We start from the raw sequence: 21,014 nt of genomic DNA, 5'->3' as shown, positions 1-21,014 counted from the left end.
TCATTTTACACCCCATATTATGTACTTATTTTATTTTCCGCCCTATCTTCTCTCTTTCTAATTCAACCCTTATTTTTTATTAGATCTTTACTGAGGCGCAGGGATCGAATTAAAAATACTTACAAGACAAGGAGACGACCGCAACAAACATGTTATACAGACTACAGAGCGGGAAATGAATCCGACCGATAAATTAATTGCAGCGCGGTATTGCTAAGTGCGGGAAACGAGTACAGAGGAGGTACCGGGGAAACGACTTTATCCTGAACCTTCGATTCCGTACGGCATGACTTAGGGACCATTGATGTGATCGAGGCGAGTACTAATAAATGTGCATCCACGTCGGGAAACGTGGTGGAAACGACTTTTATGATGTTTTGACTTTTTAGAGGAGTAAAAATAGTCAATACCAATCCTATAAAAACAATTCACTAGATTGCCCATTAAGATTATTGAGGCATTTGGCACCTAACAATGGTTACAATAATATAGCACTTACAATCGCAATAACACTAGGATGTCTAAATTTTGTTAACTAATAGCATGCCTAATTTCGTATGCAATTAATAGGCAATAAATTAATTAATTAATTAATCTGAATCACTTAGAACCACTTGGGAACAAGTCTCCACTCGACTTCAGAAGAGAAGCCGAGTCACGACTTAATCAACTACGGCCTCACCGAGTCAGTGAATTGGTTACGCGGAGAGTGACTTAAGGTGACCTCATCCTCTCGCCAAATTAATTAATTCTAGTTACTAACTTGGAAATTACATCGAGAACGAGGACGCTACGGAATCAACGGTCACGATGGTAGAGGAATGGAAATCAACGGCCCCGCCCACAGTATGTGATGACGTTATTAATGTACTTGGAAAGGAAGTACCTCTACATAAATTAATTTTTTTAGTTCTTTTATACGGGATGAGAAGAAGTACAAAGATATATAATAACCTCATAAATTTATTCTGCGCATTTTATTATTCACCATTTGGGCAGTTGTTGGTAGGTAAACGGAGAAGAAATATTCAAACCACCAAAGTCTCGATCGGAAGGGGAAGAAACGGGAGGAGTATAGGATTGCTCCGCTCTATCACCACTCGTCTTCCCTCCTCCGTGCTGCGATTTGATGGCGAAGGAGGCGATTCAGGTTGTCGTGATCCGGACCGGTTCTTCACGCGGGTTGCAGGTTTAGAGTTGGTCTTTGATTTGCTTTGTTGGTGTTTATTTTCTTTCGTTTGTTTGGACGGTGGTTTGTCTATTGAGATGAGGTTTTGGAGGAATTGAAGGCCAAGGAAGGAGAAAGAAAGCAATCTTTTGCTCTCTTTTTTTCTCTCGTTTCTCGTATTTTTCGGATAATTATAGAGTCTTCATGGGAAATAAAGTAGGTAAGGGGAGGCAAATGGTGGATGAGAAGTATACGAGGCCGCAAGGTCTCTACCAGCATCTTAACATCGACGAGAAGAAATTGAGAAAGCTCGTCCTTTATTCCAAGATAGCGCCATGCTATCCAGGGAAAGATGATTGTGCTCCGGATCTGGAGGAGTGTCCCATCTGCTTTCTGGTATAACATCTTCGGCAAGATTTTTTTTTTCATATTGTTTTCATCCTAAAATATATGTTCCTACTCTTTATTGATTTTTGCAGCATAAAGATGTGTAAATCCCTGTGACTAGAATTCGCTTATGTAATTTTTTGTAGTATTATCCGAGTCTTAATCGGTCAGTATGTTGCACGAAAAGCATATGCACAGGTACATATGAATATTTTGATGTTAGCAACTTTATACATATGGATGATTCGTGTTATTTAGTTTCTCCGGCTTATGATTTCTGCAGAGTGTTTTCTTCAGGTGAAACTGCCTCAATCGACTCGCTCTGCAAAGTATCCTTTTTCTCGTGTTCATTGTTTTGTTGTTAACTCCGATCATGGAAAGAATTCTTACTTAATTTATAAGATGTCCATTCTGTAAAACTACAAATTTTTCTGTGGAATATCGTGGTGTGAAGACAAAAGAGGAAAAGGGCATGGAACAACTTGTAAGTTTTGCAGAATTTATTTGTTTCTCTTATGGGAATTTATTGTTGCTTAATTCTGGGAGCAAAACTTGATTGTTTAACTAGAAGTTCCTGTCTACGTGCAGGAGGAGCAGAGATTTATAGAAGCACAGATAAGGATGCAGCAGCAAGAGCTTCAAGATGAAGCAAAAAAGATGAAGAACAAAGAAGGTAAAAGTTCATCCAGAAGAAAACTATCTCTTTGGATTGTAATAGCTCGTTTTCAAGACTTCAGTGTATCTTGTTTAGCTTAACTTTTTCGAAGATTTAGCATTGGTTACTTGGGACAATATTCAATTGGGTGATGTTGCATTTTACTTGACAGTGCCATCTCAAGGATACACAACACAAGGCAATCAGTTCGTTGCATGCCAGCCCTTATGCCCTGTGCCAGAAAGCACATACCCTTCACCCTCTAGGCTGAGTTGGTTAGTGGTGATTAATTTCCATAACCTTTTAACCTTCTGTTCTTCAAACTTTTATTAGTAAAATTCCTATTGTACTGTGACAATGTCGTAAGTAGTAATGTTGCCCGGTAACAACAATGATTCTTTTGGTATGACATTTCATTACCCATGCACAAACCTTTCAACACCTTATTCTTCTTTTGTTCAAACATTTCCTTGCAAAGGCACATGCCCTTGTTGGTACGCAACCGATATACCGATGCATACCGCTGGCACAGCCTCATCCTGATGTCAAATGGACTTCTCTTACAATATAGTATAGTTACATTATATAGTTTTTTCATCCTTGATTTAAGCCTAATCAATAATATTCTTTGTTTGCTATAAAATTTTCTCATAAACTTTGATTGCATAATGGAATCCGGAAATTTGATATTAAAAGTCAAGAATATGTGACTTAACATGCAATTACGTGATCTGGAAAAGATACATGTTGATGTCCTAATTTTGACTGGATGATCAGGAACTACTAAAATGATATTTTATCAGAAGGACAAAGTCTCCACATCAAATGGTCAAGGGCAATTAAAGTTTTCAATTGACTACAATGTTTTATGTCGCTATTATGAATCTATGACACATTTGCTCTGGGAATGAATGAGGCTTTAAATCTATGACACATTTGCTCTGTCATATTGTGCAACATTGTGATGTGTATGAACAATATGATGTACTGAATTGATAAAGGTTGGGTTGATATGGTTTAGGAGAATTATGTTGTGAATTAGCATGCCAAGTAATGCAAAGATGAGGACCCTAACATGGTTCTTTTTTCCCTGCTACCATGTAAAATCCCATGCTTCTGCTAAAGTATCTCAGATATTCAATATCATACTACCAGTTTAATATCCGGTTCTTGCATGTGCCTATGTCTCCATCTTCCTGTAGCTGTATACTTATTTTCCTACTGGATTCAAAACATGTATTTATATCATTGGCATGTTATGGACCAACAGGTTTGAATTTTATCAAAATTACTTGAAACGCAGGGATGATAATTTCGATCCGGATCTGGAAGACATGATGGTTAGGAAAGCAATCTGGCTTTCTATGCAGGTGATGCGAGTAAAACTTTCTCACCTAGTATTTTAGGAATTTTAAGCTGATGTTGCCTTGAAATATTATTCTGCAAATTAATCTGCAAGTGTTACCAACTAAAGCCCCTTTTTTAATAGAAGTTATAGATGGTGATAAATAGTTGACCGACAGTGTTTTCATTCTTCCGATGAAGTAAGGGCAGGTTGATAGAGAAGTGTCTTGACAATGTCCTGAATCTCAGATGGAATATTATTGAGTCATTTAGCTGGAACATCGTGCCTTCTTTATTAAGTCTGTGTCAAACAGCTGGATACGAATTATTCTTAGAGATCGCTTAAGATATGTAACAAATTTAACTTGGTTTTAGGATATACACCATGAGAATGTTATCATAAGTCGACTTTTCTTTCTGGAAATTGGTATCAGGGGACTAAAAAGCTCTGGAATTTTATTTGTGCAACTTGGGATGAGAACTACATATTCAATAACCAGACACAAGGTTTTACTTATCCTAGAGTTTGTAGATTATAAGGCATCTATTTTAGCGCAATTGATTGTCACTACGTAATGATGATATTGCAAAGATTGCTTTGATATTTTCTTATGCCAGGTGAGTCATATCTCTGATCAAACATATATCATTGAGCAGGACAAAGAAGCTCTAGGAAATCCACCCTACGAGAACAATGTTTGGCCATTGCCACCCTCCGAACACCACAATATTCATGCAGTAACTCCTGCAGAATTATCTTCTGCTCGGTTTGCTTGCGGAGTTGAAGCTTTAGCTGCGCATCAGCACATGAACAGGGAACGTTCTGCCACTAATGGCAGTAATTCTTCGGCTTATAGCATGCTCAGACAGTCCGACAGCTTATCTCATCGAGATTTAAACATGACAGAGCATTTTTCACCAAAAAGCTGGGTCGAGGTATCACCAAGCAGTAGAAGTGAAATGATACGAGAGGAGGGCAATTTTTCAAATGAATGTTGGACAGAGGTGACAGGAGTCGGGACAAGCTATGCAGACTCAAACACCACGGTAGATGCAGCTTCTGCAGACTACTTTCTTCCTGAGAGCTTCGAAGAGCAAATGATGCTGGCCATAGCTATTTCACTAGCAGAAGCTCCGAGCTAGGACAAGCCCTCCTGGGCTAACATCACTGTTAGTGATAGATTCCCTGGTTGCAAGAATTTCCATTTATTTCTTTTCTTTCCTTTTCCTTGTACAGCTGTTATTCCTACAGTTATTTCTTGGTCGGTTGTTTTACCATACATGTAATGTAAGCAAGAATATGGAAAAATAGGGGGAAAAAATTGTGGATATGAAATTGGTTGGCCAGGTTAATACAGTTGAGATGTTGATAGATGAAGAAAATGTGTGTTGTTTTTCCTATTATAAATGTAAAGTTCTCACACTATCCCGAATATGGAAGGGCAGCATCATAAACGCAAAAGTCTGGAATTTTGGCTAGTGGCAGGCATTAGACTTTCTATCTATCTATATCTGGATTTAATTGAAAGAAAAATATGACAACTGTGACCACCACTGCAGCGCAGTGGTAGGAGTATATTTATTGTGTAATGTTTGCTTTAGAAGAATTAATTTAGTCTATGATTAATCTACGGACTCTTATCAACTAAAAAAAAAAAATTGAAACAACATATAGACTTGGAGTTGTACATGCATAAATTGTAAGCTAAAGTGCCAAAAAGAAATGAGGCGACCATGCAGAGTTATTCCATAATTTAGCATTAAGTTTCAGAGCAGCAATGACTTCGAAGCAAATGGTCAAATTGCTATGGCCAAACCACTTCTTTAGTTAAAAAGGACCTAAAACTTTTTCCTGAGCTCAGATAGTCAACCATACTGGTTGACTAAACCCCTCCATTGAGGTCAAAATATTCTTGATATGTAATCCGGCCCAGGTGAGTTAGATGAATTGATCATTAGTTGGGGTCCAATGACCAGCTTTAGATCTATCTAATTGAGAGAGTTAGCATTCATCCTTCCTTGCAGCTAAGTGATTGGATACATGTTGAGTCATGGACTTGGGATTCGAGTAGCTAGAAGATTTTCAAATTTTACAAGCTTATAAACTTAAAAATTACAGTGGGAGGAAAATAAGAAGAAACTTTTAGGAGGGGGGAATTATATGACTCCCATTTTCGCCATAGACCAGCTAATTCTAGCTGGAAGCCGATCGGAAGGAGAGCTTTAAAGTTAAAAGAAACTGGAAGCTAAAAAGAGTTGAGGAAAGAAAAGTATCTTTGCTTTTTATGCAAGCGAAGAATTGAATGAGGGAGAAACCAATTATACCTTCTCAATAAATGTATCATCAGATCCACATGGTGTAAAAGGGTACATTAATGACTCGAGTCAACGAAATATTACTCTCGAAAGGCTTTCATTAGTGTCTTCTGGGGATGCATTTTGTTTGTTTTGTTTTTCTTCTGATGATCATAAATTGGGTCTTTATCTACTATCTAGAGTTTGTTAAGATTTATGTCAAATTATGTTCCTTTAGATTATTATAACTCCAAATATACAAGCAGTACCTGTGTAGAAGAGGAGAGTACTCACACACCAATTAATTCTCTCCTACTACTTACAACTTACTTTAGCCAGCACAAAGATCTGACCTTATTTAATGATGTTCTCTGAGATCACTCTGCAAACCTAACTTTATGAACTGTCGAGAAATTGATGAACTCTTTCTTTCATCCATTATTGACATGGCCCTTAAGATTGTATTCTCTTTGGTACATCTCACAGCCTGGTTTATGCTCCTGCCATCACCAAAGAGGGGTTCAGGTTCAGATCCTCCTCCCCACTCCCCACCTTAATCCTTCCTTGTTCCTTCCTGCCATTTGAACGAAGCCCACACCATTCAAAGCACAAAATCTCAGCAGGCAATGCCATGCCTTAGAATTTATTTTGATGCAGCTAATTAATGTAAAATTTGTAAGGTCCCATATAATGTCCGGCCGACGTGCCAAAGGGGAGCAAAGGCGACCCCCCCACCCACCCTAAATACTTCAGAAACAGACGCCACGTTTTTCCCTTCTAGAAGTTCACTTTGATTGTCTGAGAATATACTCGAGATTATATCCTCGTGTGTACGAGTCACCATCAATCAATTGGATAGCGATTGTTAAAGTGAGCTCCAGTGAGCTCCAGTGAGCTGAGCTTAGAATATTATAAAGAAATTTTGAAGAAGAAGAAGAAGAAGAAGAAGATTTAATTCGAGCTTAAACTGAGTTGGAACCGAGCTTAAACGTTTTGATGGTTCCTAGGGATGGTGAGGGAGATTCTATGGTACAAAACTTTATACCTTTTTCTAATACTCTGTTCCTCCTTTGACCCACAGCCAGCTGGTTATTAGGTTGGGGTCCCACACCTCCCCCCAACTTCCCACACGCTATTCCTCTTTATGGAAGGCTGAGCTAGTACTACTATGCCATATCTAAAAAGGCATCCCTTTCTTTATTATATGTCCTATGGTCTCAATCTTCATGAAGGACCTTAGATTCTTTTCTCTTTATATATATATATATATATATATATTTGAAAAAGTAATTATGGTATCATTTTTATTTTAAAAAAGCATAAAAATATCTCTTTTTAGTAATAGACTCTACTTAATTAGAAATATAACTCAGCTCTTGTCATGCATAGGGCTGACTTACTAGTAGCTAAGTTAGTCTTTCTAAACTTTAGAAAACAAAAAAAAAAAAAAAAAATGATAAATAAAAAATATTTAAAATAATGTGGCGCCATATCTACGAGGGAGTCGGACTTGAGTTGAGTAAAAAAACTTGATAGTTTTTGCTTCAACATGCAATGGAGCACATGACAAGGAGCATTAGTACCTAGTAAGAAACAGATACTATCACAGCACCCTAGTAATGAATCTCGACCAAGCCCTAGAGTTGGGTGAACTAAAAGTGCCATCAGTATTAATAAGGATGGACCCCAGTGGCGGACTTGCCAAGGAGTAAATGGAGCGCAATAACTAAGGGTTTGCAAGAAATAATTCACTCATTACCGATGATATATCGAATAGCCAACTTAATGGATTAAAGAGAATCAAAAGGATGCTTAAACATGATCAACTTGTTAGCCCGCACTTTAAAGGGTTATTAAATGTTACGAGATCCATACTGAGCTTGTATAAGCTTAACCAAAGCAATATCAAGCCTATTAAGAAAAGCAGAAAACTCTAGGTTCGATAAGCTCCATCTGACAGTCCCTAAGACTATAGATACTGAGATTACCCACCTTCAAAGGAAGTCAGCACTTATCACACTTAATCAAATGAAGTCCACACTCTAACTCTCCACCACCCCATAAGACGGCTCTAACACATTTATCTACTCGGTCGATCACACATAGAGGAACGGGAGTATTGCTCATGGAAAACAATCGGGAGAGCGAGAACAGTGGACTTTAATAAGAGTGATTCTAACCGTGACAGAGGGTGGACTTTTCTTTTCTTTTCCTTTTATAATATTCTCTTTTTTCTTTCTTGGAGTGGTCCAATGTTACAGTATAAAAAATAATGGCCACTTTATTTAATTTTTCCTCCACTCTTGGATGAGGACATGGCCACATGACCTAAAGCCAGAGGGGCTTTTTAACTATGTTTGTATGCAGGCAATAGATAAATAGTGTTAATAGTGATAGGCTCTGCACATGAACCTCAAAAGAATCGAAAGTGCTTTTAGAAATGTACTGTGAAAAGGATTGAAGTTTTAAAATATATTAAAACTTAGATATTTGTGCACCACAGTAGCCTGTAGATACTATTAGAATCAGCTATTTATTCACTTTGAGAGAGAGAGAGAGAGAGAGAGAGAGAGAGAGAGAGAGAGAGAGAGAGTACAAGTGCTCAATAGAGCAATCGAATATTGTCAATCTATTCACCATGAGAAGAAGCTCACACCACTCACAACCTCAGCAGTCCTGTATCGCTGTATGAGAAGACGCAGCAAAGGAGAGGGAGGGATTTAAAAGGAAAAACACTAGAAAAGGGGGAGGAGGAGGAAAAAAGAACCTTTTTGTTTCCTTTTCGGGTAACTATGGCTAACACCAAGGCAGTGGTCACCTTTCCGAAGACAACCTTTTTGACCATCTTTGGCCCAAATTAGGAAATCCAAACTCATCAAAATGTCAGCAATGACCCTCCCTCCTACTTCTCAAATTGCCCCAGCCTGTTGTCAGCCAGCCTTGTTTTGTAAGCACTCCTCTTGTACTCGCACCATGTGAACTCCCTGTACAAGCTCTGCTCTCCTTCCTCCATCAACAGTGGCAAAGGTGCCAACTTTTCCCTTGGAGGTGGTCCTCCAAAGTAGATCATGGAGACCCTGGAGCTAATGCTGTTGGCCAACACCCTATGCTTCACGCTCCTGAATCTCCCATTTGTCAGAACCTGAGGCCAACATCAACACCATTGGATTTGTCAAGATCTATGCATGCAACAATTGGAAGGAGGAGGAGGAGGAGGAGGAGGAGGAGGAGGAGAAGAAGAATAAAGAAATAGCCACACACAAAAACAAAATGCCGTCTTTTTCATTTCACACCTGCAAGGAGTCACCAACATTGACGTAAAAGGAGTTTTGATCAGGAGGAACAGAGACCCAGCTCCCATCTCTCAAGGAGATCTCTAAACCTGAGGTGTTGTTGGATCTTAGGAGGGATATTATTTGTGGGTCAGTATGCTCCCCAAAGCCAGTGAGGCTACAGTTGAGCCCTTGAAGGTGTGGGCATGGTGGGTAGTGATTGAGCCTTAACACACTGTCACTCTCCTCATCCATCACAAGCTTGCTGAGTAGATTTCTTGGTTGGATATTTAACCCTTCTGCAAGCAATTCTAATACCTCACAAGCAAGCTTTCTTACACCCATGATGTACTCATTCAACGCAGAGCTGCAAACAAAACCCATCAAAGGAGAAGAGAAGTTATTAAAGAAAAAGTGTGATTTGAAAGAAACCAAGTATACCAACTTGATATTTCTTACCAAAATGAGCTTGCTGAAGGCTCTTTCAGATAGGATAGTGAGGTCTGAGACATGGGCTTGGAGGTGACCTCCAAGAGGAGGTACTCCAGCCAGCCCAGATCACCATTACATCCAATCCTCTTGCTCCCATACCCGAGAGGGCTTCCGGATCCCAAGAGCTCCTTCTCCACTTGTGGCAATGTGAAGAACCTCATTGCCTCGGCTTCCAACTTAGCCATGAGGTCCATTGCGATGCCATGATTGGTCACCTTGAAGAACCCAACCTCCTCGCAAGCCCTTACGAGAAGGGTCTTGGAGCTGGGCTCTGAGAGGTCTATCACCGGGATACCAGAGAAGAAGGTGCCAGGTTTGTGCGCTATTGGGAGAGAGATTTGCTCAAGCTCTCCCTTTGCTAATACCACCATCGCTTTAGAGCTAAGGAAACAGAGCAAAAACAGAGGAAAGGTGTAATGAGCAAGCTTAAAGTCGCTTATGAGACTCAAAGCGGTGCAGTTTTTTGTAATATCTAAATAGAACAGAACCGACCTTGTTATGGGAATAGCGAGACAAGGAGCGAGAGAGAGAGAGAGAGAGAGAGAGAGAGAGAGAGAGAGAGAGAGAGAGGTGAGGAGGGGTTTTAGACTTCGAACTTTGAATTAGGAAATATGTGACTCCTCTTTATATAGAACTCAAAAGCTAGAAGGCTAGAATCCACCTGGAGGGTAAATAGTAAGAGAGAGAAGAAAGAGGATAAAGAGAGAGAGAGAGAGAGAGAGAGAGGGAGAGGAAGACAATAACAAAATGAACTCTTCTTTTCTAATGGTGGAAATTATGTGATGCTAATAGTTTCTAACGAGAGTGGTAAGTTCGTGTCACCTTGGAAATAAAGCTAAGGTGGTCATTAATTTATCCCACTTCCTCTTCCCATATCTCGCACTATCATTTCATGATCACTTCATTAAATTGAGAGGAATGTTCTACGAAGTGGAGGCAAACTGGAATCGATCTGTGATTTCAATTTTTTCTTTTTTCCTTCTTTCCCTTTTTTTTTTTTTTTTTTAATCTTCCCTTCCCCTCTCTCTCTCTCTCTCTCTCTTGGCATTAAAGTGGGATGGAGACTGCCCAGTGCTTACACCTCCTAGCTTTTTATTTTGTCTTGATGATGGAGAATGAATGCCTTTCAATAGATTATTGAGCTTATATATCATCTCGAATATTTTGGATATTTTTGCTTCACATATTTATTGGGCCACTGCTCCTTTATTAGCTCTTTCTTTTCTTTCTTAAGGTGGCCTAACGACGATATCGACGCGAACTGATCTCCTTTAATATATTGTGAAAAGCTAGTATTGGTGAAAGACTAAACTTCTTACTCATACTAGACTATGGTTTTCTTTATAATATATATATATATATATATGTATGTACGTATGTATGTATAGGAAAGATAGTGCACCTGGCAAGGGGTGAGGTAATTAAAGGTGGCGCATCACATCATGCAGCCCCCACGATGTAACAGAATTCCTGTTGAAATATCATCAGCCATCACTCATTTTGAGTGCATTGCATCTGTTCTTCGGACCCCCTTTCGTCCCTGAACAAAAGACTGTCACAATTAGATTCCCCCCTTATCTAAAATTACAGTATACATATCTATTATAGTCTATGAACATTCTTTTTCCCCACGGGAGAAATTAATTTATCAAATTGCTGCAGCTACGGTTGGCTACCTGTCGATCACGCAGAGGCTTGTTGTTTAGTTTCGTTGTACTGGGGGAGATAAAGAAAGTCCTTGGTCTTAGTGAAATAAGATTTGACGCCACTCTTTAGAACCGAGATAAAAGCAAGCTTATGCTCAAAACTCTAACTATTTATATAAATACTTTTGCATTCTTTATTTTTTTCTCTCTTTTTTGCTTAACAATTTTTCTCTCCAACATCACCAACTCTCTCAAACCTAATCTACTATTCTTAACTAAGCATTGTATTCAATTTCTCTTTCGGTCACCTACCGGTCTATCTCTTGCTCTTCATGGGTTATCATGAACTCACTCATTTGATCTTGACATATCAATTTTATCCACATTTGTTCTAAATTAGGATTAAAATCTAACCAAGTTTGCACATCAATTTCACGTGTCTAAACCTAGCCCAGGACCTTAGCATCATCCATTGAACTATGAATCACTACTGTGTAACCATGACCCATCTATAGGAGGCAGCATGTTCATTAAATTTAGTTGCATTGAATCACTTTGAATAGCCTAGGATTGTCGAACAGATAAAAGAGTTTGATATTAAATCTTAAAACCCAATTTAACCTCAGAGTTTATCAATCTCTTCTAAAGATCGTGATTCTTAATGAAACAGAGACCAAGAGAGAGAAAAGGTTTTTGCTAAATGCCAGAAAAAAGAAAAGAAAAGTGTTAGATAGATCTATCTCTTGTGCGTTAACCTGGTGGCAAATTTAAAGGAGATTGGTGGATAGGGTAAGGCTGAGCTAGCTGACAGATATGTATATATTTATAGAGGTAGGCTTAGGTGGAAGCCAGTACAGCTACAGCGATGACACGTGACTAATTGCCATCTCGGTCCTTTCCTCTGCTTTTGTATTAATCCCATGTTGCTTCCTTATCTCATAAATCAGTCAATCTCCCCTCCTCGACTTGCACATCATTCATTCTTCAGGAATATGATGCAATTCCACTGCTACTCTTCTGCGTGATCTTGTAGAACAGTTTGCCGACGCATCATCTCAGCCACCAAGGCAAAGCAACGCAACACATAAGAGACTAAGTTAGGCACACTAAGTGGTTCCTGTTCTTAAAATGCTCTGAATCAGTTAAGAGTTTGATAAGTTGAGATTGGAAGTAGTAAGTCGCTATAAGCTTAATCTGTACACATGATTAATGTAAATATTACTTACTATGTTATTAATTAATTGTTATATCTTGACAGTTGGATCGTGTTTTTATTGAGGTTTAAAATTGCGTTCTATCCGGATATCTGGCTTATAAGGAGAAGACGACCTTCTGCTCACCTAAACGAAGGTAATTAACAAGGAGACGACGGGAGAGAGGAAAAGACTTTGGAGAAGGGGACGACGAGGAACGCCGCTATAGGAACAGACGAAAAGTCCCTGCGGTCATCCGACGGTCCTCTTTGACCCGCCCATGTCGACGGGAGCATCGCGATTCGTGTCGCCTCAAGCCGCTTTTCCCAACCCGAGAGCGGAACCTAGTCTTCGGGACCACCTCACACGCTTAGCTCCACGTCGCCGCTCCTCGCTCGAGGTGCCACGTGGTCTCCCATCCGCGCCAATCCCGACCCATACGGCCCGTCCCCCCATCCGCCTCCCTCACATGCCACCATTGCCGGGTCGACGTGGCCGCTTGCTAGGCCCTCCTCTTTGTTGTCGGCTGAGGGCGTGACGTGGTTCGCTGGTTGCCTGGTACGGCTGTCGGCATGTTATTGGCCCAGCAGAGGAGACCGTTAGAGTATAGTTTCCCGCCATTTCTTTTTTCCTTTCCTTTTCTTTTTTCCTTTTTTTTTTCCTCCCCTCTCTCTCTCTCTCTTGCTCGGGTTTGTATCAGAACGTGGGAGTAATGAAAGTGGAGTTGGTGCTGTACCCACTTGGGAAGAGAAAGAGATAGGGGGGAGAGATGTTATGGGTTTGTTGGTCCAAAGTAGAAAGCTAGAGACCCCATGCTTCTCTGTTGGACAAGTGTCCAGCATAACAAGCCCCTAGAAATTTTTTTTTGAGAAAGTTAATTTTAAACAATTCATCCATCAATGAGATTAACCATAAATCATCATTTCTCATAGATGACACCTCACCTACTGTCTCCAAAGGTGATGATTTTAAGCATTGTAAAGGCTGCGGCGGCCCAGTGGTGGCTCATCTACAATTCCTACATTTTCTATTATAAGACAAAGTCTGCTGTGGATAGACTCTGCTATCTTGAATTCATCCAAAGCCTTAAAAGAGTTTTAGCTGCATCATTGATACATATACTATTCCCCATGAATTCATTCAATTTCTTGTGGATGACATATATCTTCAGCCATGCTTGCTTGGAGGAGAGAACTGTAGGTTATTCTGCCTAATGTGGTGGGCTTTTTAGCCACGTTGCTTTTTGTTGTTCTCTTTTACTTGACAATAGTGTGATTGGTGCCAATTCTGGAACGATGAATGAATCAAATCTTTGAGGGTACTTAACTTTCTGAGACTTGATAATTATCTTCATATCATATCATATATATATATATATATATATTAAAATGTGGACATTGTAGTGCAAGTTATTGGGCCTCTCTCAAAGTATTTTTCGATGCCTCGCTTCACAGCCCAATATCTATTTAGAATTTCTGGTACTAAGCAATAAAGATGAAAAGGGGGGTTTTTTTTTTCATGTATACCCCACTAAAACTTCTTATTTCTAGTGTACCCTTCAAACCCCATGGCTTTTCTGTGCTGCTATTTCACATCTATAAATCAAAATCTTATAGTAATTTAGCAAACAAAAAGACATAGACACCTTCAGTTTAAAGGAATGCATGTAAACAAGAAGAAGGGTAGTCCTGTTATTCACATGAACGCATAATTCTACAAATAATATCTGACTGCCAGTACTATCACAGTGTTATTACTCAACTCTCCCAACAAACATTATACATTCAACAAATAATTGCTATGCGTATATCATCCTATAACATCAGGGGAATGGTATCTCTAAGCTCTCAATGAGCAAATAAAGCAAAGGAAGAGAAGATAGATGCCAAGAGAACAACGCAAACTCCTGGAAGAGTAGCTATGGATCCACTATCCATCGATGGTGATGGGCTCGGAGCTTCTTGTGCACTAACAACAGCTAAAAGTAGCAAGAAAAGCGTCAGAGTAACCTTCGTTGGAAGCTGGAGAGAAGCCATTCTTTTCTCTTCTTTTGTTCCTTCTCACAGAAAGGTATAAAGAACGAGATGTTATGTTGCTATGCGAGAATCCAGAGTCTCGGGTTATTTATAGACGAAGGCTTAGAGACGTGAATCCAAAGGAAAGGTGGAAGTGGTAAAATTTAGACCGAACTAGCCGTTATGAAAGCTGCCCGAACGTTTGAAATTTAGCCGTTAAACGTGTACACGCGCGCGGGCGGCTCGAGAACTGAAGGCCACGTCGGCGTAGAACTTAAAGACTTTTCGTTTTCCCAAGTCTACCAATGACTGACTATTGGTCGACTATTTAGCGTGTACGTCTCTACTAAAGAAGATCCGATTTAAAGATTGTTTAGCACTTAACTTATGGTGAAAAATATTAACACTAATGATGGTAGGGATAATTTAGTCATTTAATAGTTTGTTTATGGCGACAACAAAAAAATAGTAGCGCTAATTATGGTAGAGATAGTTTGATTATTTATACAGTTAGTTTTGATGAAAAATCTAATATTTATATTTTTGTCTTAATTACATAGGTTAAGTATTTAAATTTGAGTCAAATTATAGAAACAAAATATAATACTAAAAAGATGGTATTGTAATATAGAAAACAAGGTTAGCCAGACATGGGATATAAAGATTCCAGTGAAAAATATATAATTAGACAAATATTATAACATCCCACGCTATAAAAGGCAGGCCCAAATATTATTTTGGGCCGGACTTGGGCTCTTTTGATGTTAGAAGTAACCCTTTTTTTGGGGGGGGTATTATGACCTTGGCATTAAAAATAAATAAAGTACATGGACACAAAACACTTCAAATTCCTACGATTGCCTTGTCCATATCTCCTCCACTCATTTTCTTCTCTGCTTGCATCTCTTCAGCCTTATCATACTGTCCATAGCCATGAGCCATGTCATAAGTTGCGTGCACTCCAAAGAAAAAGTAGTAGACGAGCATTATCCCACTGCAGATCCCAAACCTAATGAACGCCTGAGACCCCAAAGAGCCCATGAGAAATAAATTAGTTGCAATCGACAAAGAAGGCAGCCATGGCACTAATGGCACTCCCCAAATCTTTGGCGTCCTGCACTGAGGCACAAACAATTGAATCCCAAGTGTCCCACCCATCCACATTGGTACTGTTATCAAGTACCCAATCCACCCATGGGGCCTTAATCCCCAATAAGCCGAGGTCCCCATGGATGCAGCGATTATAACCAACAAGCAAATGACCAACTTTGTTAGCTGCAGACGAGTAGAAACACCTCTCAAGTAGTATCTCCTCACAAGGAGTGCAGTGGCCATCATCATAAAGATGAATAATGTACTCACAGATAGCAGGCTTGCCAACACATCAAGACTGGAGAACAGAGCAATGCAAGCACTTGAGATTGTGATTAGGAGAGTGGCATAGATGGGTGTCCCAGTTTTGGGGTGGACTAAAGCAAACAAGGGTGGGATTATATGGCTTCTAGCTATGTGAGTAGTGTATCTTCCCTGGCCTAATGCACCCACTAAGAGTACAGTAGTCATGCCCTTGAGAGCACCAAGTGCAACCAAATACTGCGCCCACTTCATCCCGACACTGCGGAATGCCACCGAGTATGCTGCATTTGGGTCGATCTCAGTGTACTTCTGCATCATGCTAAGTGCCAGGGCCATGAGGCAATAGATAACTGTGATAATTGACATGGATCCAAGTAGGCCTAATGGTATGTCTCTCGAAGGATTTCTAGTTTCTTCTGCCATTGTTGCTATGTTATCAAATCCACCATAGGCGAAGTATACAATTGCAGCAGCTTTAAACATCCCTTGCACACCAAATGGGAGGAAGGGGGTTAAATTACTAGTCCTGGCATGAGCAAAACCGGCCACTATGACAAAGACTATGACTAAGGAGTGGACTGCAGATGCTATCCAATTGAAGTAAGAAGTCCTCTTTGTGCTAATCATGGCAATGGTGGAAGTGATCACAATGATTACCACAGCAATTGGGTCTAAGAGATTGAAGTCCTTCGAAAGATTAGTGTGGATTCTCAGTGAGTTTGGAGGAAGGTTTAAAAATGTGGATAAGTATGAAGTCCAAGCTCTTCCAACGGCTGCAGTGCCGATTATGCTCTCAAGCATCAAGTTTGCTCCAGCTATGAATGCAGCGAAGTCTCCTAATTCCACTCTTAGATAAGCAAACGATCCACCTGCAACTGGAATTTCCACAGCAAACTCAGTGTAGCAGAAAACAGATAGCATAGCAGAGATACCCGACGCCACGTAGGACAGGACTATCGCCGGGCCGGCGTGTTCATGTGCTTCTTGGCCGGTTAGGACGAAGATGCCGGCGCCGATCACCGAGCCGAAACCGAACCATGTGAGGTCCCACCAATTGAGGCAGCGTTTCATCTCATTCTCGCTTTGTTTTCGGATTTTTCCGAGCTCGGTAACGTCGTCGGATCGCCCTACAAGGCGGTCCTTGAACCGGTGGTGCGTCTGCCGGAGCGCAGACCTGTAAGTAGCCCAGCTTTCAAAGGACTTCTCAGGGAAGAAGTCCTCCTTGCTCCATCTCCAGTAGCTTCTTGTCTGGAATTCATCAGTTGCCGGTCCTTCCATTGATGCAATGATATCTTACACTACTTCTTGCGCGCGTCTCAATATATAAGCATGTAGATTGAGAAGATAAGAAGGTAATCAATTGGGAGGTCGTTATGAACTGTGGAGCTACAGTTGGTCCCACGGTGCTGGTGGGAAATTTGGCCCATGCTCTTAACTGATGGAGGCATGCATTGGAATCTACGACTTAAGAGTACCAAATGGTTTCAATATTCTAATTTCCAACTGACATCTTTTTGTTTGTAGCTCATCAATCTGTCCTCTTGTTAAAACAAAACGCAATCTTCAATTGAATGCCCAGAATCTTGAAGGCTTGCAGACGTCGGGACAAAGGTGTCTGCTTCCATGTCCTTCTCCATCCAATATCTTTTTCTATAATGCGATGTCACGCATGATAGGCAGAAAGATTGCAATTATTGGTCCATTGCCAAACGCCATAAGATTTAATTGTAGCTATCCTTGATTATTAATACAAATGATGTCAAGTCGTCAGCAAAAGAACAAAGAAGCTTAATAGAGAAAAAGCTTGCATGTGCACAACCCTTTTCTTCAATTCGTTCTCTTCGGGGAAAACAACAATCGATTTGCATAAGACTATTCAAAAGTACTCCCAAGTTGGTACCTATCGTTCTCTCATCTAGGGATTGGCAAATTATTGGAAGTTCTATCCTATATTCCCTGATTCTTAGTTGAATGAATCAGTTCGCGTTCACACGGAGATGATCCTTTACTTTAGTGAGGCCTTAGTCCAGTGAAAGCTAAGTGTCCGAAGATGTGAGTAGAGAAGAATCAAATAGACGACAACAAGCACAGGACGAGCCAAACTCGAGTTCGATGTAATAGTAGACGTATAACAGGATTGATAGCATCTACCAGGAGGGCAGGAATGATGATGCTTCACATCCAACTCCCTCAACCATCCCCAACTCGCCGTGCCTTCCAAGGTCCCCTTCTTCCAAATGGAACCAAATCCCACGGATTCAAACAACTCCACAGAACCTCCTCTACTTCCTCTCAGAGCACCATCCAGCTCAAAACCAACAACCAAAGCAGTAGCTCTCACTCGCTTCCGTCCTCCCAACGTAAAACCAAGTCCTGGGACTCAAGAATCCATCTCCAATTTGGTAGAAGGAACTATCGAGATTGCATCACCTCGTACTACCGAATGGTCGATGATGGCGTCTTCCCTAGCCATCCGACCTTCTCGCTCGTCCTCAAAGCTTGCTCCTTTCTGAATGATATCAGAGCCCTCAGGCTTCTGCACAATGACGCGTTGCGCTTTGGGCTAGACTCCGTTCCCTCCGTAGCAGCTGCTATTCTTGATGGGTACGTCAAATGTGGATCCCCTGAGTTGGCCAGTCAGCTGTTCGACAGAATGCCCCATAGAGATGTCATTTCTTGGACCATTGTCATTTCAGCTAGTTATAAGAGTGGCAATTTTGGTAAAGCGATCAATTATTTCAGGGAGATGGTAGAAGGTGTAGCTCCGGATGAGGTTGCTTTAGTTAGCATCTTGTCAGTGGCGACACAATTGACATGGCTACCTTTTGGACTTGAGGTTCATGGCTATTTGACAAGGAGGTGCTTCAGATCAGGAGAAGCTTTAATTTCTTCTCTTGTAAAGATGTATGCCAAGCTTGGCAGAATACACTATGCTGACCGAATTGTGAGTAAAACCAAGGACAATAGTGCGGTAGCATGGACTGCACTAATGATGGGATACATGAATTCGAACAACATGTATGGTGCCCTGTATATATTCCAGAGGATGATAAGTTTGGGAATTGAACCTACTGAGAGGACCATCAGTTGTGCTCTAAGGGCTGCTTCCCATCTGGGTTTAATATGCCTGGGGATTCAGATACATGGATACATATTAAAGGGGTCGTTTGAATTAGACAATCACACACTGAGCAGTTTGATTGACATGTACAGTATGTGTGGGATGCCCACCCAATTGTGTAGGAAGATATTTGATCAAATGGAGGAAAAAGATGTGGTTTCATGGACCACCATGATAATGGCCTATAGCCGATGGGAAGATGGGCATGCCTCCCTTCAACTATTTGATGAAATGCAAACTTCTGGTGTTTCTCCTGATTCTGTTGCATTTACGGCAGTTCTCTCGGCATGCAGATCATCTGGTATGCTACATGAAGGCCTTAGGTTTTTTAACTCTATGATTGTAGATTATGGAATAAATCCAACAGAAGAGCATTTTGCTTGTCTGAGAAACTTGATTGCCAAGGATGGAAGATTAAAAGAAGCATATGAGGCTATTGAAAGCATGGCTATCAAAGATCAGAGGGACATTTGGCAAGCTTTCCTAGGAGCTTGCAGGGTTCATGGAAATGAGAATTTTGGTGAAATTGCTGCAAGTAAGCTGTTGAAGATTGATCAAAGTGAGAGCTCAGCAGAGGGACTCTCTAGTTCAATGATGAACACTTCATGACTAAATGATAGGAGGTATGTACAATAGTACAATGCTTCTCCTGTACTTCTCTTTTTCCTCTTTCCTTTTGTGCATATCTTAGATGATGATTCCAGTCAAGTGAAGAATGAACCTTTTTTCCCAAACTTTGAGTAAGAAGCTTCCCTTCATGGCTTCTTCTTCTCATGGAAATGCCAGTCTTTGAAGGTGTCTCCATATTCATTATTTTGGTAGAAGCTGACATCTCAGCCCTTCGATATTCTCTATAACTATTTAAATTTTGGGGAGTGCCATCTCCTGAAGAGACTCAAAAGCGACAATTTCATTGTGTTTGTCATCAAATATAAGACCTCCAGTGATCCATATTATTCTCTCCTAAATACTTTTAGTGGTATAATGCTCCTTACGTTCCTCTGCTTCAAGTTGGTTCTCTGACCTCCAAAATGCTGTTTCATCCAAAGCTCTATGCACTTCCGGAGGACCTAGCCATTATTGGTTGTGTTTGCTGAGCTCCTCCAATGTCATATTCGTGCATCTCCGTAGCATTAATTAGAAACTAATTTGCCTAGTGGCATTTGGAAATTTTAATCCAGCCGTTCGATTAGCTTACTTGTTACGTTAGAGGTGATCCAATGCCCTGGCCCGGTCCGCCCGATACCGTAGCAGCCCGGCAAACAACGGCGAACAGTTTCTATTATTTATTTATTAAAAAGATATTCATTCGTTCAACAACTACTCACTTATAATAAATTTTTTCTTATTCTAAAATATAACTCTTTATTTTAAAATAATAATTAAATATTATAATAATTTTATTTTAAAATATAAAAATAATATTTATTAAACTTACATCATCTTACGTCACATTCTAACTCAATTACTAATTTAACTTTAATATCTATTTCATTAATTTATTTTATATAAATCAAATAGTATTCACAGTGATTTTATAAAAAATAAAACATTATTTTTATATATTATATATATAATATAAGTAAATATACTAATAATTATTTTTAGAATAAAATTTTATTTTAAAAAACAATAAAAAATATTTAGTTTAAAATTAATCTTATTTCTAAAGTAAATAGGGCAAATCGTTTATCTAGGGACTCTAGCAGTAAACTCTGCTAGGGTTCCATTCCTTCTCCTTTCTCCCTCCCAATCGTTGTTAGCCTTTCCCCTCTCTTCTCCTTTTGCCATTTTGCTTAGTGGAGCAAGAGCTTCTTTCCTAGCTAGGGAGTCAATGGAAAAGGGAGAAGAGAGAAAGGATGAAAAAAATGGGAGACAAATATGGCGACAGTAGCAGCAGCAATTGAGGAAAATTGGGAGTCAGTAGAGAAAGAAAAAGAGGAAAATATTTATAGAAAAATTTTCTCCTCTCCACTGAGCCAAAGTGGGTAGAGAGAGGAGGAGGGGGAGAATATCACCCTACGGCAGGGGAGCCTCTCAAGTAGAGAGGGGACTTTTTTCTTTTTTTAA

At 40.0% G+C, this 21,014-nt stretch overlaps 4 protein-coding genes across 5 annotated transcripts; 2 read left to right on the top strand and 2 right to left on the bottom strand.

The window, feature by feature from the left end:
- The first annotated feature begins 983 nt into the window (after nt 1–983).
- On the top strand, nt 984–4,937 carry LOC140769028 (E3 ubiquitin-protein ligase GW2-like). Of its 2 annotated transcripts, none has more exons than XM_073109541.1 (8): nt 984–1,564; nt 1,702–1,753; nt 1,839–1,884; nt 1,958–2,039; nt 2,144–2,228; nt 2,383–2,485; nt 3,514–3,580; nt 4,212–4,937. In XM_073109541.1, the coding sequence occupies exons 1-8, from the start codon at nt 1,373–1,375 to the stop codon at nt 4,695–4,697; spliced, it is 1,113 nt and encodes a 370-aa protein (XP_072965642.1). In that variant the 5' UTR covers nt 984–1,372; the 3' UTR covers nt 4,698–4,937. The 2 variants fall into 2 exon arrangements, with proteins under 2 accessions (XP_072965642.1, XP_072965643.1); XM_073109542.1 differs by having other exon boundaries at nt 1,371–1,564; nt 1,853–1,884.
- Nucleotides 4,938–8,306: 3,369 nt separating this feature from the next.
- On the bottom strand, nt 8,307–10,219 carry LOC140768686 (gibberellin 2-beta-dioxygenase 3-like). Its single transcript, XM_073109051.1, has 4 exons — nt 10,106–10,219; nt 9,581–9,994; nt 9,143–9,488; nt 8,307–8,991 (listed from the first exon to the last, which is right to left on the bottom strand). Exons 2-4 carry the CDS (start codon nt 9,982–9,984, stop codon nt 8,752–8,754), a joined length of 990 nt encoding a protein of 329 aa, XP_072965152.1. The 5' UTR covers nt 9,985–9,994; nt 10,106–10,219; the 3' UTR covers nt 8,307–8,751.
- Nucleotides 10,220–15,257: 5,038 nt separating this feature from the next.
- LOC140768892 (cationic amino acid transporter 5) lies at nt 15,258–17,132 on the bottom strand. Its single transcript, XM_073109345.1, has one exon. It carries the CDS (start codon nt 17,099–17,101, stop codon nt 15,311–15,313), a length of 1,791 nt encoding a protein of 596 aa, XP_072965446.1. The 5' UTR covers nt 17,102–17,132; the 3' UTR covers nt 15,258–15,310.
- An 855-nt stretch (nt 17,133–17,987) lies between these two features.
- LOC140769280 (pentatricopeptide repeat-containing protein At1g50270-like) lies at nt 17,988–19,553 on the top strand. Its single transcript, XM_073109945.1, has one exon. It carries the CDS (start codon nt 17,988–17,990, stop codon nt 19,551–19,553), a length of 1,566 nt encoding a protein of 521 aa, XP_072966046.1.
- The last annotated feature ends 1,461 nt before the right edge of the window (nt 19,554–21,014 follow it).

This window comes from Typha angustifolia, chromosome 10, assembly GCF_048772165.1.
Source record: "Typha angustifolia cultivar Huaian chromosome 10, ASM4877216v1, whole genome shotgun sequence".
NCBI classification, from domain to species: Eukaryota; Viridiplantae; Streptophyta; class Magnoliopsida; order Poales; family Typhaceae; genus Typha; species Typha angustifolia.
This window is presented reverse-complemented; position numbering and strand designations above follow the sequence as displayed.